This window comes from Carcharhinus amblyrhynchos, chromosome 19 (genome assembly GCF_965287045.1).
Source record: "Carcharhinus amblyrhynchos chromosome 19, sCarAmb.v2.hapA, whole genome shotgun sequence".
Classification (NCBI taxonomy): domain Eukaryota; kingdom Metazoa; phylum Chordata; class Chondrichthyes; order Carcharhiniformes; family Carcharhinidae; genus Carcharhinus; species Carcharhinus amblyrhynchos.
Window position 1 is genome coordinate 6,481,035 of NC_137342.1, and position 27,244 is coordinate 6,508,278.

General features: G+C 49.5%; 1 protein-coding gene across 1 annotated transcript in view; it reads left to right on the forward strand.

The window, feature by feature from the left end:
- bcat1 (branched chain amino-acid transaminase 1, cytosolic) overlaps positions 1 to 27,244 on the forward strand; it is a 93,840-nt gene that overhangs the window by 25,225 nt on the left and 41,371 nt on the right. The window contains exon 3 of the mRNA XM_080207202.1: positions 14,166 to 14,366. Coding sequence (XP_080063328.1) covers positions 14,166 to 14,366 — 201 coding nt within the window. The remainder of the gene's footprint in view (positions 1 to 14,165; positions 14,367 to 27,244) is intronic.

The window sequence follows — 27,244 nt, forward strand, 5'->3', positions numbered from 1 at the left end:
ATTGCCCCTCTGGACACTTTTGTATCTCTCCCCTTCAACCTATGCTGTCTAATTTTAGACTCCCCTACCTTTGGGAAAAGATATTGACTTTCCAGCTGATCGATGCCCCTCATTATTTTGTAGACCTCTATAAGATCACCCCTCAGCCTCCTACGCTCCAGAGGAAAAAATCCCAGTCTATCCAGTCTCTCCTTATAACTCAATCCATCAAGTCCTGGTAGCATCCTAGTAAATCTTTCCTGCGCTCTTTCTAGTGTAATAAAATCCTTTCTATAATAGGGTGACCAGAACTGCACATAATATTCCAACAAAGTCTTGTACAACATCAACAAGACATCCCAACTCTTATATTCAGTGTTCTGACCGATGAAACCAAGCTTGCTGAATGCCTTCTTCACCACTCTGTCCACTTGTGACTCCACTTTCAGGGAGCTATGAACATGTACCCCTAGATCTCCATGTTTCATAAATCTCCTCAATGTCCTACCATTAACTGAGTAAGTCCTGCCCTGGTTCAATCTACCAAAATGCATCACCTCACATTTGTCTAAATTAAACTCCATCTGCCATTCATCAGCCCACTGGCCCAATTGATCAAGATCCAGTTGTAATCGGAGATAACTTTCTTCACTGTCCACTATGCCACCAATCTTGGTGTCATCTGCAAACTTACTAATTATACCTTCTATATTCTCATCCAAATCATTAATATAAATGACAAATAGTGGTGGACCCAGCACTGACCCTTGAGGCACACTGTTGGTCACAGGCCTCCAGTTTGAAAAACAACCCTCTACATCCAATTTTGTATCCATTTAGATACCTCACCCTGGATCCCGTGAGATTTGACTTTATGCAACAACCTACCATGCGGTACCTTGTCAAAGGCCTTGCTAAAGTTGATGTAGACAACATCAACTGCACTGCCCTCATCTACCTTCTTGGTTACCCCTTCAAAAATCTCAATCAAATTTGTGAGACATGATTTTCCACTCACAGAGGCATGCTGCCTGTCCCTAATCAATCCTTGTGTCTCTAAATGCGATTCTGTCTCTCAACATACCTTCTGACAACTTACCCACCACAGATGTGAGGCTCACTCGCTTGTAGTTTCCAGGCTTTTCAACAAAGGCACAACATTTGCCCCTCTCCAATCTTTCAGGAACCTCACCCGTGACAATCGATGATTCAAATATCTCGGCTAGGGGTCCCGCAATTTCCTCCCTACCCTCCCACAACGTCCTGGGATACACTTCATCAGATCCAGGGGATTTATCTACCTTGATGTGCTTTTAAGACTTCCTGTTAGCCGTCTTTATGATGATGATGTTGGGGAAATCTGTTATAATAATCACCAGTGGTTGCTGCTTTGTCCATTTTATGCCCATTAACAATGATTGTGACAATTTACAAAGAAATACTCGCGGTTTATTATCAGGTATGTATATTACAATGAAATAACATCTAGTGATTTCCCTATTGCCCTCTCATCCGATTATACACATTGCATTAGGCATGCAAATGTCAAAAACTGTGATGAAGGCAAAATACCGTGGATGCTGGAATCTGAAACTAAAGCAGAAAATGCTGGAGAAACTCAGCGGGTCTGGCAGTGTCTGTGACGACAAAGGTCTTCCCAGACTGGAAACGTTGGCTCTATTCTCTCTCAAACCTACTGAGTTCCCCCAGCATTTCCTGTTTTTGTTTCAAAAGCTGCAATAACTATGTCCAGACTAATGTAGGTATTCATCACTAAATTACATAACTGCAAGTGTATATAAAAGTTACCAAACTATAAAAACCAGAGTCCAATTTCACTTCAATAACATGAGAATCCGTCAGTACTGAGGAGTGAAGATCTAGTGTGTCCTTTGAGTAAGATGGGATGAGAGTGCGGTGCAAATATTGGAGCAGAGGATCCAGACATTATTGAGGCATTATCTTGTGGCAATCCTTGCCTGATGCTAAGGAATGATCTTGGGCTGTGGTTACACTGGGGTGTTGACCTGAACCACAAGAACTGTCTCGTGGTTCACCACAAGCGCTGACTCATGAGTAGAGTCCTGCAGATTCACCTCCACTCGAACCTCCTTAACACCAACAGATGGCAATGGGAAACATCCAGTGACTGATCCACCAGATGATAGCACATCACCTCATGAACGTGCATTGTCATTTGGAAGACAAGATCTCTACCGCCCAATACTTTACTAGAGTTACTCTCTCACCAGATGCTCCTAGGGTTAGGTTGCGTCCTGGGAGGGTTATGGGGTTTGGTTGCGCTGTGGGGGGGGGGGTGTGCGAACGTTTGGTTACACCGTGGAGGGTCTGGAGTTTGGTTGCACCGAGGACAGTCATGGGGTTTGGTTGCACTGTGGGAGGGTTTGGTTGCAGTGTGGGGGGGTCTGGGGTTTGGTTGCACTGTGAAGGGTCTGGGGTTTGGTTGCACTGTGGGGGTCTGGGGTTTGGTTGCACTGTGGGGGGTCTGGGGTTTGGTTGCACTGTGGGGGTCTGGGGTTTGGTTGCACTGTGGGGGGTCTGGGGTTTGGTTTCTTTTGATTGCTTTCTGGAATCTGAATCTTGATGGTTAGGTCATCATTTAACTCTGGTCACACTGGCGATGGGTCTGTGCTGCAGTAGCTTTGGAGACTAGTAAAAAAGTCAATTAGAGAAATGTATAACAGAAGATCAGTTCACCCGTGTCCATTGATCCCACTGTAGCAGCTCTGCTGTGAGTGAGTGTGGGTGTCAGTGTGAGTGTGAGTCTGAGTGTGGTGTGAGTGTGTGTGTGTGTGGGTGTGAGTGTATGAATGTGTGCATGTCTGTGTGAGTGTGTGTGTCTCTGACAGTGCACATGCATATGTGCGTGTGTGTGTGTGTGAGTGTGACTGCATGTGTGAGTGCATATGTGTGAGAGTGTGTATGTATGCAGAGGAGTGTGTGCAAGTGTGTCTGTGTGTGTGCCTGTGGGAGTGTGTGTCTGTGAGAGTGTTTGTGTGTGTCTGTGAGTGTGCATGCCTGTGAGTGTGTGTCTGTGATGGTATGTCTTTGTGAGAGTGTGTGTCTGTGGGAGTGTGTGGGTGTGTATGAATGTGTCTGTGTGTGTGTGTGCACATGTCTGTTGTGTGCGTGTCTGTTGTGTGCATGTCTGTGTGTGCGTGTCGGTTGTGTGCGTGTTATGGTGTGTGCGTGTCGGTGTGTTTGCATGTCGGTGTGTGTGTGTGTGTCTGTGAGTGCGTGTGTGTGAGTGTGTGTCTGTGTGTGTGTGAGTGTGTGTCTGTGTGTGTGCGTGTCTGCGTGAGTGTGAGTGAGTGTGTGTCTGTGTGAGTGTGTGTGTGTGTGTGTCTGTGTGAGTGTGAGTGTGTGAGTGTGTATGTGAGTGTGTGAGTGTGTGTGAGAGTGAGTGTCTGTGTGAGTGTATGTGTGTGTGTTTGTGTGTGAGTATGTGTGTCTGTGTGAGAGTGAGTGTCTGTGTGAGTGAGTGTGTGTGTCTGTGTGAGAGTGAGTGTCTGTGTGAGTGAGTGTGTGTCTGTGTGAGTGAGTGAGTGTGTGTGTCTGTGTGAGAGTGTCTGTGTGAGTGAGTGTGTGTGTCTGTGTGAGAGTGTCTGTGTGAGTGTGTGTCTGTGTGTGAGTGAGTGTGTGTGTGTGTGTGAGTATGTGTGTCTGTGTGTGTGTGAGTGTGTGTCTGTGTGTGTGCGTGTCTGCGTGAGTGTGAGTGAGAGTGTGTCTGTGTGAGTGTGTGTGTGTGTGTCTGTGTGAGTGTGAGTGAGTGAGAGTGTGTCTGTGTGAGTGTGTGTGTGTGTGTGTGTCTGTGTGAGTGTGAGTGTGTGAGTGTGTATGTGAGTGTGTGAGTGTGTGTGAGAGTGAGTGTCTGTGTGAGTGTCTGTGTGAGTGTATGTGTGTGTGTTTGTGTGTGAGTATGTGTGTCTGTGTGAGAGTGAGTGTCTGTGTGAGTGAGTGTGTGTGTCTGTGTGAGAGTGAGTGTCTGTGTGAGTGAGTGTGTGTCTGTGTGAGTGAGTGAGTGTGTGTGTCTGTGTGAATGTGTGTCTGTGTGTGAGTGAGTGTGTGTGTGTGTGTGTGTGTCTGTGTGAGAGTGTCTGTGTGAGTGAGTGTGTGTGTCTGTGTGAGTGTGTGTCTGTGTGTGAGTGAGTGTGTGTGTGAGTATGTGTGTCTGTGTGAGTGTGTGTGTGTGTGTCTGTGTGAGAGAGTGTGTCTGTGTGAATGTGTGTGTGTGTGTGTGTGAGTGTGTGAGAGTGTGTGTCTGTGTGAGTGAGTGTGTGTGTGTGAGTGTGAGTGTGTGTCTGTGTGAGTGAATGTGTGTGAGCGTGTGTGTCTGTGTGAGCGTGTGTGTCTGTGTGAGCGTGTGTGTGTGTGTGAGTGTGTGTCCATGTGAGAGTGTGTGTGTGTGTGAATGTGTGTGTGAGTGTGTGTCTGTGTGTGAGTGTGTGTGTGTGAGTGTGTGTGTCCATGTGAGAGTGTGTGTGTGTGTGTGTGAGTGTGTGTGTGTGTCTGCCTGTCTGTGTGCCTCTCTTCATGCCTGGCAGCTGTTACCAGGTAGAAAATTGACATTTCCTTCCTGCCAACAAACAGACTCATCGCCTGAGAAACATGAAACATTTGCTTCGAAATTCAAAAATCGATTTTGGGAAAAAAATACAACAAAGGAAGAAAGCTTATCACCCAGCGTAATGCACTGAAGCTTGCAAGACACAGAACTATACAGGACGTGTAATCAACGGGTATTTTTGCAATCACATATAAACACATGCCGTGGTTGAAAATAAATTTGTCCTCGAGCGTGCAGTCCAGTTAAAGCCTTGAGGCACAAATCGCTGGAGATTGTCAGACATTCCCCGAACAACACCTTGGATGGTAACCTGAGGTCTGGGACTCTGCACACACACAGACTGGACAATCAAAATTCTGCTCACAGAGTGAGAACTCCAGGGTTTTGAGCCCAAACCCAGACTTTGCTGGAGAGGGCAGATCCTGCAAGGAAAACCTCTTATAAATGTTTAAGTTCAGCTGTCTCCTTAGGGAATAGGTGCGTCTTGAGAAGAGGGTGTGGGGAGTGACACAGTGGGTTAGCGCTGCTGCCTCACAGCGCCAGGGGCCCGGGTTCGATTCCCGCCTCGGGTGACTGTACGCACGTTCTCTCCCCTGGTTGGCGGGAAGAGCAGAAGAGATTCCTGGTCAGCCATGCCTGTAATCGAGTGGCGCCCCCTCAAGCTACAACCCTCCCCCCCCCCCCCCCCCCCCCCCCAGGCTACAGACTAGCGACCTGTTGGGGCGAAGAGAAACCTCAACAGATGAAAGTCTGCTTTGCACAACCTGAGACACTGCGGAGCAGAGGAGGGCGCACTGAAAGTGTGACAGGAAGCTAGGGTGTACTGACAGGAAGTGCCTTGAATGCTATGATGACATTTTAACATTAATTACAGCCAAAGTATCCCTGTCTACAGTCTTCAGCTGCTGCGTGCATTGGAGCAGTGTCTGTGGAGAGAGAGAGAGAGACAGGGTTAATGTTTGGGATTGGCCTGGAAGCTACCTCTGCCCCTCTCTCCACTGCCAGACCTGCCGAGTATTTCCAGCGGATTACATAAGAACATAAGAAATAGGAGCAGGAGTCGGCCATCTAGCCCTTCGAGCCTGCCCCGCCATTCAATAAGATCATGGCTGATCTGAAGTGGATCAGTTCCACTTTCCCGCTTTCTCCCTTAATTCCCCTGTCTATCAGAAACCTATCTACCCGCGACTTAAAAATATTTAGCGAGGCAGCCTCCACCACTTCAACGGGCAGAGAATTCCAGAGATTCACCACCCTTTGAGTGAAGAAGTTCCTCCTCAACTCCATTCTAAACCGCCCCCCCTTTATCTTGAGGCTGTGCCCCCTAGTCCTACTGTCCTTTCTAAGCGGGAAGAATCTCTCTACCTCTACCCTATCCATCCCTTTCATTATCTTAATCATCTCTATAAGATCTCCCCTCATCCTTCTAAACTCCAACAAGTACAGACCCAGTCTATTTAGTCTCTCTTCATAGTCCAACCCCCTCATCTCCGGTATCAGCCTAGTGAACCTCCTCTGCACTCCTTCCAAGGCCAATATATCCTTCTGCAAGTGCAGCGACCAAAACTGCACACAGTACTCCAGCTGCGGCCTCACCAGTGCCCTGTACAGTTGCAGCAAGATTGCTGTCTTTATTTCAGATTTTTCCAGCTCCGCTGGTATCTTGCTTTCATATTTGTGGAGAACTTGCCCGTGTGACCTCCCTGATTCCCCTGACGTGCGTACTCAATTTGCCTGAGTGCACTCCCGGGCGGTAGGGTGTCCACATTGAGTTTGATTAGTGAACCATTCTACATTCTTCACATCATTGCTTCAAAGCGCCTGGCGACAGATACACAAAGCCAGGCACCCCCCAACCCCCCCCCCCCCCTCCCCCCAGGGCAAAGGTGACAGCATTAATAAGCATCAGATCTCTACTGAAGGGACGTAGCGTTTCTGCTCAGGTGGTTTAACTGAAAGGTATCGACTGCGTGTGGCCATTGTCACGTATCAAGAACAAGTGCTGTAGACAATATCCAGCAAAACCGTCTCAGCAGTAATAACAACTTTGCCCAAATAAAGATCTGATGCTTATGAAGGTTGTCACCAGTGCCTTGGGGATTTGGTTAGCTGTTTTATCCCTCCTGTCACGTGTGCTGCAAGAATAGTGCTTTATGTTTCGTATTAAGATCAAACTCAGAACTGTGGAAAACACAGTCTCTATGTGCATAAGGATATGAATGTGCGTGACTCCGTGAATATAAATGGACTACAGTTTATAAATGTACAAAGTCCAGAGGCCGTAGCACCAATCCTTCACAAATCCACTGGATTAAATGAATTCACTCGTTATGTTTACATTCCAGCTTTCCCTTGGCCTTTCTGTTAGCCTTTCTTGAATTTTGATCCGCTTGTGTGAGCTGGATTCTCTTTACAGCGGACTATATGCTGGATGAGAAACACCTTTCACAAAATGTTTCCGCAGCCGGTGCCGTACTTTGTGCAGTCACTCTTGTGCCATGGTTCTCCGTGTCAGCCATGACAGTCGGCCTTCTAGTCAATCTTACCAAAAAGATTCTGGGTGCCGAGTGAGTGTGAACACGGGAGGATCTCAAACTCGTTCTTTTCGGCGAGAGAAAAATCCAGATCTTACCACACTTGTGGAAAAAAAAGAGCCAAAGTGTGATTCTCGCCAGTAGGGGGAGTGGACAGAGTCTGTTCCCGTCGGGGAAGCCAGCTGCTAGAGTGTGCTATTGTGCATGATTTCCCAGTGCACTGTATACAAGGGTGCACTGAGAGATCGTCATTCCCCTTCACTCCCTCCCGGGTGCCCGTCCACTCCCCCACCGGTAACATGCCCCTGCCCCCTGCCCCCACCCTGAGCCGGACAGAAGGTTGTACATTCAGAAGAGCACTCCCAGAAGGTTGCAGGTTCAAGTCTTGCTGTAGGCACTTGTCCACATAATCCATAATCTTGAGTGCCGCGCTGAGAAAGCACTGCACCGTCACCAGGTCTCGTTCTTCAATTAAGACGTTAAACACGATGTCCGCGCCTACCCTCCCATGTGGGTGTGAAACAGGCGAATGGCACTTTTCGAACAGGGTCAGGCATGTCGCAGTTGACACTTAACCTGTACGCAACAGCTGGGTGGAACTGGCCATTGTCACATTGCTATTTTTGGGATCTTGCTGTGTACAAATTGCTGCGGTGTTTCCTGATATTATAAATAGTGATTGGGCTTCATTGGATGTTAGACACTTTGGGTTGCCCCGGGGCTATGAAGGGCGTTATACAAATGCAAGCTAATCTCAAGAGTGGGGAAGAATTGCAGTGACAGAAAGAAATCCAAGTCCCTTTCATTCTTTGGGTACTTAGTGCCTTTCCCACACGGCACCCATCTTGACATGGATGGACCTCGTTGGCCCAGGACTGCTTCACATTGCGTGTGGCTCTAGTGTGAGATCGCAGGAGGCCTGGTGTGTGAATGTGAGTGCAGAACCTGAATTATTGGGGAGGGGGTACAGTTGCAGAAGGAGGCCATACTTCCCATTGAACCGACACTTGAAAGAGCATCTCACACCCCAGGCCCACCTTATCCCCGTAACCCCATGGCTAATTCACCTAACCTACACATCTTGGGACACTAAGTGACAATTTAGCACGGCCAATCCACCTAATCCGCACATCTTTGAACTGTGGGAGGAAACCAGAGCACCCGGTGGAAACCCCTGCAGAAGGTGCAAACTCCGCACTGACAGTGACCCCGAGCCGGGAATCGAACCCGGGTCCCAGGCGCTGTGAGGCAGCAGCGCTAGCAAACTGCGCCATCGTGCTGCGAAGCCAAAATGCGGGAACCATGTGAGATCCAAACCTCCCTCTGCTCAGTGTTCACAGTGCAATGTAACCTCTGCACAGTTGTTCAATTGCTAGCTGTTTTACCAGCGATAAATGTGTTGCGGTTTACAGCTGGTGTTTTGAATAATTGTATAATTGAGGACACAGAGGAACAGTGAGTATCATGTTGGCAATGGGGAATGTCTTTAAATAATGCAAATTAAATTAGAACTGATGATAGACCTAAAACGCATGTACCTTATTTCTAAAGGGAACTCAACACGTACCGCCTGGGATAGAGCTGATTGAAGTTGTGAACCCTTCTCATTTTGCAAATTGATATCTCCATATTTTTCTGTACTGTGTTTTCTGTTCAGGAAGCTTCAACTTCTCATTGTTAAATTATGAGGACATATTGCCTAAGCTAGGCAGGAATTCTCTGGAGCTGGAGACGTTTCAGGGGTGAACTAATAGAAGTGTTTAACGTGACAACAGAATTTCATAAGATAGATTAAGAGAAGCGATATCCCCTCATGAGGGAATATGGAACAAGAGGGTTATGAGAATCAAGTGAGTGGGAGGGGGGACTGCCTCCCTCCCCATCTTTAATCATTCCCCTCGGTTTGTTGCAATAAAGCATTTTTAAATTTAATTTTCCATGTAACTACCTTTTCTAATCCAAATGTATTTAATTTTTAATAAGACACACTCTGTCTCTCACACACACACACCCGCACACTCTCAGACATGCACACACACTCTCACCCTCACACACACACGCACACACTGGCACACACACACACACACACTCACACTCACATAGACAGACATACAAATGCACACACACAGATATACACATACACTCCCACTGGCACACACTCACACACACACATATATGCACAAACACAGATGTACACATACATACACACACACAGATGAACACACGCACACAGACACCCATAGATGGCACACAGACACAAATGGGCATTTAGGCGCATTCGCACACACGTGTGTGCACACACACACACACACTGGCACAAACTCAAGCAAACACACACACACACACATACACTGGCACACACTCAAGCACACACACACACATGGGCACACAGACATACACATGGACAGCCACACACATGCCCTCACGTACACACACTCACGCACAAACACACACTCCCATACCCACACACAAAACACAGGCACACAGACAGACACACACAGATATCAGAAGTAGGAAAAGCTACTTCTGATAAAGTTAAGATAGTAAATGACTAAATCCTACACTTGCCCTTGAGGTGTAGTTTGGTGAACATTGTTAGTTTCTGTTAAATTCTCGGAGTTGAATTGGAGTTCAGGTAACTGCATCGTGCTGGAGCCCATTTTAGCTTCAGAAAGAGAGAGAGATTCCTTACTGCTCACTCCAGCAATGTTTCCAGATGCCTTTGATTTTTCTCTTGCCGGTCCTGTTTTAGCAAAACAAATTTTGAAACCTCTTGTCTGTACATTCCAAGAAAGAATTTGATCCGCATGTCTTTCAGTCGTTGTTGTGGAACAAATAATCACGTTTTTGATCTTTCATCGCAGCAACATTTTAGGAGAGTAGAAACCAATAGTTGACGGGATTATTGTATCGTCACCGGGGGGGTTTTGAGCGTCTACTGGGTTTCTGGCAGGTTAGCAGTTCCCATTGCCTTAACAGAACTTCAGTTGATTAAATCCAGCACTTTGCATTTTTACTGCCTTCCTTTCAAAAGTCCCGAGTTTGACGTAGATCTTGACACCCCAAAAGGTGTGAAATTTCATGTAACATTTCAGGACAGATCTCTGTGCAATCCATATTGGAACTGTCCAGAAAAATGGTCAACTTATAACCCGACATCAAGTGACTAGTGGTAGCCATCTTTGGTCAGTGTATTTACTTGTTTTTTTTAATATAGAAAAGCCCTCTTTGGACAGTTCGGTATGTTTTTGATTGGCTGGTGAAGGTGTAAACGGATCTCACTCAGTCAAAAATTTCTGTCGTGTGACAGGACACAATCTTAAAATTAGAACGGCGCCACTCAGGGGTGAAGTCTGGATGCACATTTCCATCAAAATTATAGCGAGTATCTGTAACTCTCCAGAAAAGTGGCACGGTAGCACAGTGGGTTAGCACTGCTGCTTCACAGCTCCAGGGTCCTGGGTTCGATTCCCGGCTCGGGGTCGCCGTCTGTGTGGAGTTTGCACATTCTCCTCGTGTCTGCGTGGGTTTCCCCCGGTTTCCTCCCACAGTCCAAAGATGTGCGGGTTAGGCTGATTGGCCGTGCTAAGAAATTGCCCCTTAGTGTCCAGGGATGCGTAGGTTAGAGGGATTAGTGGGTATGATATGGGGGTAGGGCCTGGGGTGGGATTGTGTTTTGGTGCAGACTCGATGGGCTGAAGGGCCTCTTTCTGCGCTGTAGGGGTCTAGGATTCTGTGAAAAAGACTGTAGATAATTGGGGATTTCAGGGCAGCGATTAATAATTTGTTGTCAGGTCAAAATATCAAAGGATGTGAAGCGAAAGTGACTAAAAGTTGCTGGTGGACCATTATCTAATTGAATTTGGAATAGAATCTCTTGGGTTAACGTATTTCAGCCCACAGAATGCAAGAAGGCAGCTCACTATTACTTCCTCAAGGGCAATTAGGGGTGGGCAATAAAAGTTGGCTTAGCCAGTGATGCCAATGCCCCACCAACGAATAAAGAAAAAACTCAAATGCCTGTAGGGTCCCCGCCAGCGCCTGTGATTTGATTAATTGTTTTAAAACTCAATCCTTATACCCAGTGTCCTGATCTAGGAGAGTTTGCTTGCCTCTGGGCCCCGGGCTAGGTGTCACTCACTCAATGTCAGCCGTGTTATAGGCCATGAGGAGCTGGGAAAGAGCAGCCACTCTTGACTCCCGGGTTTTGAGTTTCCTTCCCCCTCCCTGCTCCTTTCCATGATCCGACTGTGTTACAGAGTCATAGAAACAGAATCATATCAACCCCACAGTGCAGAAGGAGGCCATTTGGCCCATCGAGTCTGCGCCGACCACAATCCCACCCAGGCCCTACCCCCCATATCCCCACATACTTACCCGCTAATCCCTCTAACCCCCGTATGTCACGACCTAAGGGGCAATTTCTTAGCACGGCCAATCAACCTAACCGGCGCATCTTTGGACTGTGGGAGGAAACCCACGCAGACACGAGGAGAATGTGCAAACTCTAGACAGACGGTGACCCGAGCCGGGGAATCGAACCCAGGTCCCCGGCGCTGTGAAGCCGCAGTGCTAACCCACTGTGCCACCCGTGTTTGGGGAACTCGTCAGTGCTGAGGGCTTAGCACTTTACTGTTCCGTGGTTGACCCTGCCGACAGAGACCTATTAACCCACTGCCTCAGGGTCAAACTGGGTGCTCACACGGCCCCTGCTGCTGAGAGTAATGGTCGCAGAGAGCTCCTCCCCGGGGAATCTCAGATCCGCGGGTGTGTGGGCTCTGAGGCTGACAACAACTTCTGCCATACAATAACCACTCATCTGCTCTTTAACCCCCAAGCAATACCCTTACAAGTACTTTGTAAACGGCTCAGGATGCTGCCTGCATTGAGAGGATCCAACTGCAAGGAAAGATTGAGTACATTCAGGACTCTTGGTTCCGAAGAGGAGAGAAACTGGAGATGTGGGGAAACTGTTCCCACTTGTCAGGGAGGCCAGAAGCTAAGATCCCTTAATCGACCTCATAAAGAATGAGAAAGTCTTTCTTTACACAGAATGTGGAACTCACATGAAATGGTTCAAACACTGGGACGGCACAGGGTGACACAGTGGTTAGCACTGCTGCCTCTCAGTGCCAGGGACACCGGGTTCGATTCCCGGCTTTGGGTCACTGCCTGTGTGGAGTCTGCACATTCTCCCCGTGTCTGCGTGGGTTTCCTCCGGGTGCTCCGGTTTCCTCCCGCAGTCTGAAAGACGTGCTGGTTAGGTGTATTGGCCGTGCTAAATTCTACCCGAGTGTGGTGACTGGGGGATTTTCACAAGAACTTCATTGTTAACGTGAGCCTACTTGTGACACTAACAAACTAAACTCAAGAACTTTAAGACTCGCCAACTTTAAGGGCGTTCAAATGGTCATTGGATAGGCATATGGATAATATTGGAATAGTTTAGGTTAGAGGGTCATTAGATTGGTTCTGCTGGTTGGCGCAACATTGAGGTCTGAAGGCTTGTACTGCGCTGTAATGTTCTATGTTCTAAGAAGAAATAGGATTGGAGACAGGGTTCAAATTCTCTGCCTGCTCTAAGGTGCACTTTTGTCCATTTTCATAGCTAGTTATTGCTGGAACAGGTCGCTGGTCTGCCCTTAGGAGATTATAGCCTGAGGGAGCAACACTCCATATCAAGCATAACTGACCAGGAATCTCCCCAACCCTTAGCACCAGCCATTGGCATGTTTGGAAGGATTTTGCAGGTTGACGTTCAACCTGTTTGGTCTCGTTTGAACGCACCTTCCTCGCCCGTCAAGTCCTGGGATGGCACTCGAACCCAGAACGTCGTTAGCGTACGCTTAAACTGGACCAAGTGACGGGCGACACGACAGCTCAGTGACCATCCCTGTTTGCTGTGCGGATACAGGGACCCGGGTCGGATCTCCGACTTGGGTCGGCGTCTGTGGGAGTTTGCACATTCTCCCCGTGCTTGCGTGGGTTTTCTCCGGTTTCCTCCCACACCCCAAAAAGGTGCTTTTACACTGATTGGTGTTAACAAGTTGTCCCTCAGTTGGATCTGCCTTAATCTGGCGCGCATATAATTCTCTAAATTTGTACCCCTTTATTGTGGAGTCCACGAGGCGTAGACGAAAGTCGTAGGTAGAAGGAGGATTGGAACGAGGCACTCACTGAGTGTTAAAATGGGCGGCGCGGGCTTGTCGGGCCTGCTTCCTGTGCTGTGCTGTGTTGTTCTTTGTTCTTTGTCTGGCTCAGAGACGGGGACATTACTCACTGCGCCACAAGCCCTCCTGGGAGACAGAGTGGGAAGAGATAACTAAAGGTGTATAGGGCATTGGTGAGGCCGCAACTGGAGTACTGTGTGCATTTTTGGGCGCCGCACCTGCGCAAAGATATTTTGGCCTTGGAGGGAGTGCAGAGGAGGTTTACTAGGCTGATACCGGAGTTGAGGGGGTTGAGCTATGAGGAGAGGCTGAATAAACTGGGCTTGTACTCGTTAGAGTTTAGAAGAATGAGGGGAGATCTCATTGAGACGTATAAGATGATGAATGGGATGGATAGGATAGAGGTGGAGAGATTCTTCCCGCTCAGAAAGGACAGTAGGACTAGAGGGCACAGCCTCAAGATAAAAGGGGGGCGGTTTAGAACGGAGTTGAGGAGGAACTTCTTCACTCAAAGGGTGGTGAATCTCTGGAATTCTCTGCCCGTTGAAGTGGTGGAGGCTGCCTCGCTAAATATTTTTAAGACGCGGGTTGATGGGTTCTTGATAAGAGAAGGGATTAAGGGTTATGGGGAGAGGGCGGGAAAGTGGAACTGAGCCACGACAGATCAGCCATGATCTTATTGAATGGCGGGGCAGGCTCGAAGGGCTGGATGGCCTACTCCTGCTCCTATTTCCTATGTTCTTAGGTGGAGTAGGCTTGTGGGAACAACATCTTTGACCGGTTGGGCCAAACGGCCAGTGATAAGCTCTTTGCAACATCGTGCGTGTCAGCTGTTCTGAAGACTTGATGTTTCGGTGACATTAACACACTTGGTTTCACTGTTGTCTCTCCCAGGCTGCCGATATCGATGTGGAATTTGTTAAGGTATCAGCGGAGAAGCCGGACCCTAACCGGCTCATGTTTGGGACGGTGTTCAGTGACCACATGCTGATGATTCACTGGAGCTCTGCGAGAGGCTGGGAGAGGCCACAGATCAAACCAATGCAGAATCTCTCGCTGCACCCCGCTGTCTCAGCTCTCCATTATGCAGTGGAGGTGAGTGGATGATGGAGGGGGGGGGGGGGGTGGGGGTGGCCTTGCCTCGTCCTCACGTTGTTGGATCCGGCGAGTCAGTGTCAGGCCAGTCGGAATGACTGGAATGGTACCGTGCAGGAGGAGACCACTCGGCCCGTCGTGTCTGTCCCGGCTCGCTGAATGAGCACCCCACCCTGTCCCGCTGACCACCCCTCTCCCTGCAGCCCTCCCCCCTTTCAGATACCCCCGCTCGCTTCCAGTTAGAAGTTGATTGCGAACGCGGAGGGAACTGAGCTGCTCTCCGGACTGACACTCCTGAGGCAGCGCTGAAGGAGTTGTGTTCACTCCGAGGCGTCGCTCCTCAGCTGAGTCCCTCTGATTTGGAGGCACTGGTCTGGAGCTGTGAAATGTCCTGGACAATATTTATCCCTCTGTCAATGTCACAAAACTGGGTTTTTTTTTGGCCATTTTCACATTGCTGTTTCTGGGAGCTTCCTGTGCGCTCAATTGCTGCCTCATTTCCTCTGTCACACTCACTCCCCTCTCTCTGTCACACTCACTCCCCCCTCTCTGTCACACTCACTCCCCTCCCTCTGTCACACTCACTCCCCTCGCTCTGTCACACTCACCCCCTCTCTCTGTCACACTCACTCCCCCCTCTCCGTCACACTCACTCCCCTCTCTCTGTCACACTCACTCCCCTCTCTCTGTCACACTCACTCCCCTCGCTCTGTCACACTCACCCCCTCGCTCTGTCACACTCACTCCCCCCTCTCCGTCACACTCACTCCCCTCTCTCTGTCACACTCACTCCCCCCTCTCCGTCACACTCACTCCCCTCTCTCTGTCACACTCACTCCCCTCTCTCTGTCACACTCACTCCCCTCTCTCTGTCACACTCACTCCCCCCTCTCCGTCACACTCACTCCCCTCTCTCTGTCACACTCACTCCCCTCTCTCTGTCACACTCACTCCCCTCTCTCTGTCACACTCACTCCCCTCTCTCTGTCACACTCACTCCCCTCTCTCTGTCACACTCACTCCCCTCTCTCTGTCACACTCACTCCCCTCTCTCTGTCACACTCACTCCCCTCTCTCTGTCACACTCACTCCCCCCTCTCCGTCACACTCACTCCCCTCTCTCTGTCACACTCACTCCCCTCTCTCTGTCACACTCACTCCCCCCTCTCCGTCACACTCACTCCCCTCTCTCTGTCACACTCACTCCCCTCTCTCTGTCACACTCACTCCCCTCGCTCTGTCACACTCACCCCCTCGCTCTGTCACACTCACTCCCCTCTCTCTGTCACACTCACTTCCCTCTCTCTGTCACACTCACTCCCCTCTCTCTGTCACACTCACTCCCCTCTCTGTCACACTCACTCCCCTCTCTCTGTCACACTCACTCCTCTCTCTGTCACACTCACTCCCCTCTCTCTGTCACACTCACTCCCCTCTCTCTGTCACACTCACTCCTCTCTCTGTCACACTCACTCCTCTCTCTGTCACACTCACTCCCCTCTCTCTGTCACACTCACTCCCCTCTATCACACTCACTCCCCTCTCTCTGTCACACTCACTCCCCTCTCTCTGTCACACTCACTCCCCTCTCTGTCACACTCACTCCCCTCTCTCTGTCACACTCACTCCTCTCTCTGTCACACTCACTCCCCTCTCTCTGTCACACTCACTCCCCTCTCTCTGTCACACTCACTCCTCTCTCTGTCACACTCACTCCCCTCTCTCTGTCACACTCACTCCCCTCTCTGTCACACTCACTCCCCTCTCTCTGTCACACTCACTCCTCTCTCTGTCACACTCACTCCCCTCTCTCTGTCACACTCACTCCCCTCTCTCTGTCACACTCACTCCCCCCTCTCCGTCACACTCACTCCCCTCTCTCTGTCACACTCACTCCCCTCTCTCTGTCACACTCACTCCCCCCTCTCCGTCACACTCACTCCCCTCTCTCTGTCACAGTCACTCCCCTCTCTGTGTCACACTCACTCCCCTCTCTCTGTCACACTCACTCCTCTCTCTGTCACACTCACTCCCCTCTCTCTGTCACACTCACTCCCTCTCTCTGTCACACTCATTCCCCTCTCTGTCACACTCACTCCCCTCTCTCTGTCACACTCACTCCCCTCTCTCTGTCACACTCATTCCCCTCTCTGTCACACTCACTCCCCTCTCTCTGTCACACTCACTCCCCTCTCTCTGTCACACTCACTCCCCTCTCTGTCACACTCACTCCCCTCTCTCTGTCACACTCACTCCTCTCTCTGTCACACTCACTCCCCTCTCTCTGTCACACTCACTCCCCTCTCTGTCACACTCACTCCCCTCTCTCTGTTACACTCACTCCTCTCTCTGTCACACTCACTCCCCTCTCTCTGTCACACTCACTCCCCTCTCTGTCACACTCACTCCCCTCTCTCTGTCACACTCACTCCCCTCTCTGTCACACTCACTCCCCTCTCTCTGTCACACTCACTCCTCTCTCTGTCACACTCACTCCCCTCTCTCTGTCACACTCACTCCCCTCTCTGTCACACTCACTCCCCTCTCTCTGTCACACTCACTCCCCTCCCTCTGTCACACTCACTCCCCTCTCTCTGTCACACTCACTCCCCTCTCTCTGTCACACTCACTCCCCTCCCTCTGTCACACTCACTCCCCTCTCTCTGTCACACTCACTCCCCTTTCTCTGTCACACTCACTCCCCTCCCTCTGTCACACTCACTCCCCTCTCTCTGTCACACTCACTCCCCTCTCTCTGTCACACACACTCCCCTCTCTCTGTCACACTCACTCCCCTCTCTCTGTCACACTCACTCCCCTCTCTCTGTCACACTCACTCCCCTCTCTGTCACACTCACTCCCCTCTCTGTCACACTCACTCCCCTCTCTCTGTCACACTCACTCCCCTCCCTCTGTCACACTCACTCCCCTCCCTCTGTCACACTCACTCCCCTCTCTCTGTCACACACACTCCCCTCTCTCTGTCACACTCACTCCCCTCTCTCTGTCACACTCACTCCCCTCCCTCTGTCACACCCACTCCCCTCTCTCTGTCACACACACCCCCCTCTCTCTGTCACACACACCCCCCTCTCTCTGTCACACTCACTCCCCTCTCTCTGTCACACTCACTCCCCTCTCTCTGTCACACTCACTCCCCTCTCTCTGTCACACTCACTCCCCCCTCTCTGTCACACTCACTCCCTTCCCTCTGTCACACCCACTCCCCTCTCTCTGTCACACTCACTCCCCTCCCTCTGTCACACTCACTCCCCTCTCTCTGCCACACTCACTCCCCTCTCTCTGTCACACCCACTCCCCTCTCTCTGTCACACTCACTCCCCTCTCTCTGTCACACTCACTCCCCTCCCTCTGTCACACCCACTCCCCTCTCTCTGTCACACCCACTCCCCTCTCTCTGTCACACTCACTCCCCCCTCTCTGTCACACTCACTCCCCTCTCTCTGTCACACTCACTCCCCTCTCTCTGTCACACTCACTCCCCTCTCTCTGTCACACACATTCCCCTCTCTGTCACACACGCACTCCCATCTACCTCTGACACACACACACACTCTCCGGGTCTCGCGATGGACAGTCTGTAGAATCCGCTGAACAATTTTACTCCACAGGAACCGGCCTCATTGCGCCCCATTGCTCTGTCCTTCGATCTCTTGTGTTTACCCAGCTCCTCTATTTCAATGTGTTTATGCTGTTCCCCTCAACCAGTTACTGCGGCAGCCAGTCCCACATGCCCCCCACTGCACACCTTTTATTTATGAGAATGAACCTCATTTTTATATCACACTTAGTTCCAGCCTCCTCCACAAGTGGAAATAGATTCAGTTCTCTCCCCGAGCAAACCCTCTGATAATCTTAAACACCTCAATCAAGGCACTCCTCGAACTTCTCGACAGAGATAGGGAACCAAAAGAATTTACAAATGATTATTTTTGGCCCAATGTTTTAGAACGTTGTCTTTGGGATCTTTAAACATAGATTTTAATAAATAGAATTTAGCCAATGTAAATTGAAATGTAGATTATATTAAATAGGATTTAGCCAATGTAAATTGAAATGTGGATTTTAGATTTGAATTTTATCAGTTCCACACCCTAACTTATATCAGCCATAACTGCAAATATTTGATGATACTTCTGTGTAACCCAAGTGTGCGTGTTCTCACTTTTACACTGAGATGGGTTCTAACAACTGCTTTTCTCTAAGTGGAAGATTCATTAGGCGGTGTGACAGAGAGAGGGGAGTGAGTGAGACAGAGAGAGGGGAGTGAGTGTGACAGAGAGAGGGGAGTGAGTGTGACAGAGAGAGGGGAGTGAGTGTGACAGAGAGAGGGGAGTGAGTGTGACAGAGAGAGGGGGGTGTGTGTGACAGAGAGAGGGGGGTGTGTGTGACAGAGAGAGGGGGGTGTGTGTGACAGAGAGAGGGGGGTGTGTGTGACAGAGAGAGGGGGGTGTGTGTGACAGAGAGAGGGGGGTGTGTGTGACAGAGAGAGGGGGGTGAGTGTGACAGAGAGAGGGGAGTGAGTGTGACAGAGAGAGGGGGGTGTGTGTGACAGAGAGAGGGGGGTGTGTGTGACAGAGAGAGGGGAGTGAGTGTGACAGAGAGAGGGGAGTGAGTGTGACAGAGAGAGGGGAGTGAGTGTGACAGAGAGAGGGGAGTGTGTGTGACAGAGAGAGGGGGGTGTGTGTGACAGAGAGAGGGGGGTGTGTGTGACAGAGAGAGGGGAGTGAGTGTGACAGAGAGAGGGGAGTGAGTGTGACAGAGAGAGGGGAGTGAGTGTGACAGAGAGGGGAGTGTGACAGAGAGAGGGGAGTGAGTGTGACAGAGAGAGGGGGATGTGTGTGACAGAGAGAGGGGAGTGTGTGTGACAGAGAGAGGGGAGTGTGTGTGATAGAGAGAGGGGAGTGTGTGTGATAGAGAGAGGGGAGTGAGTGTGACAGAGAGAGGGGGATGTGTGTGACAGAGAGAGGGGAGTGTGTGTGACAGAGAGAGGGGAGTGTGTGTGATAGAGAGAGGGGAGTGAGTGTGACAGAGAGAGGGGGATGTGTGTGACAGAGAGAGGGGAGTGTGTGTGACAGAGAGAGGGGAGTGAGTGTGACAGAGAGGGGGGTGTGACAGAGAGAGGGGAGTGAGTGTGACAGAGAGAGGGGAGTGAGTGTGACAGAGAGAGGGGAGTGAGTGTGACAGAGAGGGGAGTGTGACAGAGAGAGGGGAGTGAGTGTGACAGAGAGAGGGGAGTGAGTGTGACAGAGAGAGGGGAGTGAGTGACAGAGAGGGGAGTGAGTGTGACAGAGAGAGGGGAGTGAGTGTGACAGAGAGAGGGGAGTGAGTGTGACAGAGAGAGGGGAGTGAGTATGACAGAGAGAGGGGAGTGAGTGTGACGGAGAGGGGAGTGAGTGTGACGGAGAGGGGAGTGAGTGTGACAGAGAGAGGGGAGTGAGTGTGACAGAGAGAGGGGAGTGAGTGTGACAGAGAGAGGGGAGTGAGTGTGACAGAGAGAGGGGAGTGAGTGACAGAGAGGGGAGTGAGTGTGACAGAGAGAGGGGTGTGTGTGACAGAGAGAGGGGAGTGTGTGTGACAGAGAGAGGGGAGTGTGTGTGACAGAGAGAGGGGAGTGTGTGTGACAGAGAGAGGGGAGTGTGTGTGATAGAGAGAGGGGAGTGAGTGTGACAGAGAGAGGGGGATGTGTGTGACAGAGAGAGGGGAGTGTGTGTGACAGAGAGAGGGGAGTGAGTGTGACAGAGAGGGGGGTGTGTGTGACAGAGAGAGGGGAGTGAGTGTGACAGAGAGAGGGGAGTGTGTGTGATAGAGGGGAGTGAGTGTGACAGAGAGAGGGGAGTGTGTGTGACAGAGAGAGGGGAGTGAGTGTGACAGAGAGGGGGGTGTGTGTGACAGAGAGAGGGGAGTGAGTGTGACAGAGAGAGGGGAGTGTGTGTGATAGAGGGGGGTGTGTGTGACAGAGAGAGGGGAGTGAGTGTGACAGAGAGAGGGGAGTGTGTGTGATAGAGAGAGGGGAGTGAGTGTGACAGAGAGAGGGGAGTGTGTGTGATAGAGGGGGGTGTGTGTGACAGAGAGAGGGGAGTGAGTGTGACAGAGAGAGGGGAGTGTGTGTGACAGAGGGGGGTGTGTGTGATAGAGAACTATGGTTAGCACTGCTGCTTCACAGCGCCAGGGACCTGGGTTCGATACTGGCCCCTGGTGGGCGTGGAGTTTGCACCGTGTCTGCGTGAGTTTCCTCCCACTGTCCAAAGACGTGCAGGTTAGGTGGATTGGCCATGCTAAACTTCCCCTTAGTTGCCACGGGGATTAGCAGAGTAATTAGCAGAGACTTGGGAGCCATTGTTCAAGATCCTCATAAGGTTAATGTGCAGGTTCAGTCGGAGGTTGGAAAGTCAAATTAAGTGTTAGCATTCATGTCGAGAAGGCTAGAATACAAGAGAAGGAATGCTCTTCAGAGTATAAGGCTCTGGTCTCTGGAGTATTGTGAGCAGTTTTGGGCCTCAGATCTAAGGAAGGATGTGCCGGCCTTGGAAAGGATCCAGAGGTGGTTGACAGGAATGATCCCTGGAATGAAGAGCTTGTCGTATGAGGAACGGGTTGAGGACTCTGGGTCTGTACTCGTTGGAGTTTAGAAGGATGAGGGGGGGATCTTATTGAACCTTACAGGATACTGCGAGGCCCTGGATAGAGTGGATGTGGAGAGGATGTTCCCACCAGTGGGAAAAACTAGAACCAGAGAGGGCACAACCTCAGGCTAAAGGGACAATCCTCTAAAACAGAGATGAGGAGGAATTTCTTCAGCCAGAGAGTGGGGAATCTGTGGAACTCTTTGCCACAGAGGAGGCCGGGTCACTGAATGTCTTTAAGACAGAGATAGATAGGTTCTTGATTGATAAGAGGATCAGGGGTTATGGGAAAATGGGGGTGAGAAAAATGTCAGCCATGATTGAATGACGGAGCAGACTTGATAGGCCGAATGGCCTAATTCTGTTCCTATGTCTTATGGTCTAAACACATAGGGTTATGGGGATAGGTTCTGGGTGGGATTGTGCAGACGTCGAGGGCCAAATGGCCTCCTCCTGTGCTGTAGGGATTGTATGATTTGTTGCGTCTCTCCCTGTTGCCCTCTCCCACAGCTCCCCCCACCCAAGGAGCCCAAGATCAAGATTTTGAACTGAATTAAAACATAATTGATGTTACGTCACCCCAGAGCACTCTCACACACTCAGCTAGTGAGATGCTTTACTTGTTTTGCTTTTGAGCTTCTGGGGATTCCCTTGAGTGTGTGTATAAGGATGTGGATGACACTGATGTTTTTCTCTTTTAATCCACAGGCGATTCGGTCCGCCTTGTTGTCCAACGAGGGGCGTACACGCGATGGGTCGTACGAGGGCTGCTCTTGGTTGTTTTGAGAGTAGCCTAGTGCTTCACGTCGTTAGTGTGCGCTTAAACTGGACCAGATGCTGGGCAAGACGACAGCTCAGTGACTATCGCTGATTGCTGTGCAGACACATGGATTTGGGTCGGTGTCTGTGGGAGTTTGCGCATTCTCCCCGTGCTTGCATGGGTTTTCTCCGGGTGCTCCGGTTTCCTCCCACACCCCAAAGATGTGCTGTTAGGCTGATTGGTGTTAACAAATTGTCCCTAAATTGGTTTTCCCTCAATGTGGATGGCCATAAGCATAGACAAGGGTCATAGGTGGAGGGGGGGGACTCGCAATGTTAAAATGGCGGCGCGGGCTCGTTGGGCCGAAGGGCCTGTTTCCCGGGCTGGGTTGTTCTTTGTTCTTTGTAAAATCTGGACACTGACGGAATACTGTGACCTTTTAAAAAATTATACATTGATGTGGACATCACTGACCAGCTTTCATTGCCCTTCCCTAATTGTCCTTGAACTTGTTAAGCCGTTTCAGAGGGACAATCCAGAGTCAGTCACATTGTTCACTGCCTCCTGTTATTACAGAATTTAACTGTGATTTCTCCAAGGCTTTTTAACGATATAAATTGTGTGGGATGATATATCTCTCCCCCTTTCTGCACCTGGCGGTTGACAGGTCAAACTCCTGTCTGTTTCTGTAGCGAATTATTCCTGGGATGAAATGATATACAATATCATCAAAACATTCTCAAATCAGAGTGAACCTTAACACAGTAATTACATGTTATGTGGCAAAAATACAGAGTACGCAATGCATCTTAAACAGGAAAGATATCATTTAAATGTTAAAATGGGGTTTGCAAATGTCTCATTTGTCTCAAATGATTTAACCTGTTGATATTTTGATTTAGAAGTCCTGTTACAATGCAGTGTCATCTATTGCAGATTGTGCGACTCTGAAACATTGACAGTTATTGAAAGGTGTCTGTGTGTATGTGTGTCTCTGTGTGTACATGTTTGAGTGTGTGTGTGTGTTTGTCTGTGTGTGTGTGTTTGTGTGTGTATATGTGTATGTATGTGTGTGTGTTTGTGTGTGTGTGTGTCTGTGTGTTTATGTGTGTGTGTCCGTGTGTATATGTATATGTGTGTCTGTGTATGTGTGTGTGTCTGTGTGTTTATGTGTGTGTGTGTGTCTGTCTGTGTGTATATGTGTGTGTGTCTGTGTATGTGTGTGTGTCTGTGTGTTTATGTGTGTGTGTGTGTCTGTCTGTGTGTATATGTGTATGTATATGTGTGTGTGTGTGTCTGTCTGTGTGTATATGTGTATGTATATGTGTGTGTGTGTCTGTCTGTGTGTATATGTGTATGTATATGTGTGTGTGTCTGTGTTTATATTTGTGTGTGTCAGAACCCATTCTCACAGACAGCTCTCCACACAGTCTGTACACTCTGCAGGGAGTGGTCTGCAGCACCCTCATGTGGTTCCTGTCAGATACTGCAAGCCTGCAGTACGACTGACAGAAAGTACTGATTGGGTTGAGAGATCGGGCCGGTTTAGGATGCTGCCTGAGTGCCCTTCGAGAACCAAAATGGCATCTGCGGCAAACATGCCCACTTTGGGGGAAGGGGCAGATTTCACTGAACGCCATGTTGGCAAGCGTGTGAGCGCACACAGTGACGGAGTAGCAGAAATATGGTCACTGGTCAGATTCACAGCTCCCACCACAGTGTATCCCTCCCATTTTAAGGGGTGCAGGGTAGCTTTAAGCAGTTTGACCATGAGACACAGGAGCAGAAATGGGCTGTTTGACCGATCGAATCTGCTCTGCGTTTCATTGAGATCATGATAGAACTGCTGTGACAATCCTTAACCCCACTTTCCCGTAACCCTGGATTTCCTTACAGATTAAACATCTGTCTGTCTCAGCCTTGATGTGGAGATGCCGGCGTTGGATTGGGGTAAACACAGTAAGAAGTTGGGTGTTGTGAGACTTCTTGCTGTGTTTATCTCAGCCTTGAACACCTCGATAGCCCTCTGCGGACTGGTTTTAACCAGTGCTGGAAAGTTAAGACTGCAGATAGTGTAGGTCACGCAGCTCTATAAGTGAGCGGTCAGTCTGAAGTGGACGTGCGTTGACCCAGTGTGGGTTCATCCACGACCCCGACGCCCGATGCTATCCAATGCCTCGACCCCCTTGTGTTCCTATGGCAACTTGCCCGATCTCAGGACGTCGTGGAGAGTTTCACGGCCCCCGTGGTACTTTTGAATTGTTGTGAAGTAGTGTGAGAGGAATTTTCTGGGGGTGTCCCTCTGGGGGCGGAGGCGGGGTGGGTCTTATACTCAGCCGAACTAAATCCAACACGGAGACTGTGAAAGACAGCATGTGGTTAAAAAAAAGAAAAGAAATTTATTGCTAAAGCGTGCATCAGGAGAAAAGATGGTCGGCAAGGACCGGCTACCCTTTCTGCTATAACAGTCCGAGTGTGGGACTGATATGCTCTCTGAACACATTGATTTCCCGCCCGGTTTGTCATCTGAACCGGAGGGTCCAATTACAATAATACACATTATTACCGCCATTATTACCGGTGTTGGGGCCTTAGCTATTTACCATTTATATAGATGATCTGGAGGAGGGAGCCGAGTGTAGGGTGTCGAAATTTGCTGATGACACAAAGATAAGTGGAACAGCAAATTGTGCGAAGGGTGTGGAAAGTCTGCAGAGGGATCTGGATAGGCTGAGCGAGTGGGCGAGGACCTGGCAGATGGAATACAATGTTGGCAAGTGTGAGGCTATCCACTTTGGTAGGAATAATAGTCGGAAGGACTGCTACTTACAGGGCAAAAAGCTGCAGCATGCTACGGTGCAGAGGGACCTGGGGGTCCTTGTGCATGAGTCGCAAAAACCCAGCCTACAGGTGCAGCAGGTGGTCAGGAAGGCAAATGGGATGCTGGCCTTCATAGCGAGGGGGATTGAATATAAAAGTAGGGAGGTCTTGCTGCAACTGTACAGGGCACTGGTGAGGCCGCAGCTGGAGTACTGTGTGCAATTTTGGTCGCCGCACTTGCGCAAGGATATTTTGGCCTTGGAGGGAGTGCAGAGGAGGTTTACTAGGCTGATACCGGAGATGAGGGGGTTGAGCTATGAGGAGAGGCTCAATAGACTGGGCTTGTACTCGTTGGAGTTTAGAAGGATGAGGGGGGATCTTATTGAGACGTATAAGATGATGAATGGGATGGATAGGATAGAGGTTCTTCCCGCTTAGAAAGGACAGTAGGACTAGAGGGCACAGCCTCAAGATAAGCGGGGAACAGTTTAGATCAGAGTTGAGGAGGAACTTCTTCACTCAAAGGGTGGTGAATCTCTGGAATTCTCTGCCCGTTGAAGTGGTGGAGGCTGCCTCGCTCAATATATTTAAGTCACGGGTAGATAGGTTTCTGACAGACAAGGGAATTAAGGGTTATGGGGAGAAAGCGGGAAAGTGGAACTGATCCACTTCAGATCAGCCATGATCTTATTGAATGGCGGGGCAGGCTCGAAGGGCTAGATGGCCTACTCCTGCTCCTATTTCTTATGTTCTTAGCCAATAACGCCCTACCCGTTAGTAGGATTAGGAGCTCAGCAGTCCATTACACCTGAAAGTTCTTCCCTCATTACTCGGAAACCTATTGATGTAAATCCGGGAGCTTCAAGGATGTTGCTATCGCCTGCAAATTTTAATTTGTAAGGGGGCGTAAATTCCGTTGTCTCTGTCCAGTCCCATTATCCACGTGAGAATCCGCACCAACCTCGTTAACCATGAGCTAATGCGCTCCTGTACATTCCAAAGCCCTGATTAACTGCCTGACTCAAACTGATAAGGAGAACTGCTCCCTCTGTAAGCCATTGATTCAAAAGAACGTGTCTGTTACTGTCTATTTCCCATCAGGGTACTGCGAGGCCTGGGTAGAGTAAACGTGGAGAGGATGTTTCCATTAGGAGGAAAAATTAGAACCAGAGGGCGCAACCTCAGGCTAAAGGGACAATCCTTTAAAACCAGAGATGGGGAGGAATTTCTTCAGCCAGAGAGTGGGGAATCATTGCCACAGAAGGCTGTGGAGGCCAGGCCATTGAGTGTCTTTAAGACGGAGATAGATAGGTTCTTGATTGATAAGGGGTTATGGGGACAAGGCAAGAGAAAGGGAATGAGAAAAATATCAGCCACGATTGAATGGTGGAGCATACTCGATGGGCTGAGTGGCCTAATTCTGCGTCTTATGGTTTTATGCTGAGCAGTTAGATTGCCTGTTGGCCAAGGTTTACAAAACACATTAAAAATACAATTGAATTTGATGATACTTGGTTAAATTGTGATTATCATGATGTGGAGATACCAGCGTTGGACTGGGGTGAACACAATAAGAAGCCTCACAACACCAGGTTAAAGTCCAACAGGTTTATTTGGTAGTAAACACCACTAGCTTTCGGAGCACTGTTCCTTCATCAGGTGAGTGGGGAGTTCTGATCACAAACAGGGCAGATACAGACACACACTCAGTTCACAGAATACTGATTAGAATGTGCGTCTTTACAGCTAATCAAGTCTTAAAGGTGCAGACAATGGGAGTGGAGATAGCATTAAGCATTGGTTAAAGAGATGTGTATTGTCTCCAGACAGGGTAGTAAGTTGCTCGCCCAGGCAAGCCACTGGGGTTACAGATAGTGTGACATGAACCCAAGATCCAAGAACGCAGCCGGGATCTTGGGTTCATGTCACACTATTTGTAACCCCAGTGATTTGCCTGGGTGAGCAACTTACTGTCCTGTCTGGAGACAATACGCATCTCTTTAACCTATGCTTAATGCTATCTCCACTCACATTGTCTGCACCTTTAAGACTTGATGAGTTGTAAAGACTCACATTCTAATCAGTATTCTGTAAACTGTGTGTGCCTTTATGCTCTGTTTCTAATCAGAACTCATAAGAACATAAGAATGTAAGAACATAAGAAATAGGAGCAGGAGTAGGCCATCTAGCCCTTCGAGCCTGCCCCGCCATTCAATAAGATCATGGCTGATCTGTCGTGGATCAGTTCCACTTTCCCGCTTTCTCCCCATAACCCTTAATCCCCTCTCTTATCAAAAACCCATCAACCCGCGTCTTAAAAATATTTAGCGAGGCAGCCTCCACCACTTCAACGGGCAGAGAATTCCAGAGATTCACCACCCTTTGAGTGAAGAAGTTCCTCCTCAACTCCGTTCTAAACCGCCCCCCTTTTATCTTGAGGCTGTGCCCCCTAGTCCTACTGTCCTTTCTGAGCGGGAAGAGTCTCTCCACCTCTATCCTATCCATCCCATTCATCATCTTATACGTCTCAATGAGATCTCCCCTCATTCTTCTAAACTCTTAACGAGTACAAGCCCAGTTTATTCAGCCTCTCCTCATAGCTCAACCCCCTCAACTCCAGTATCAGCCTAGTAAACCTCCTCTGCACTCCC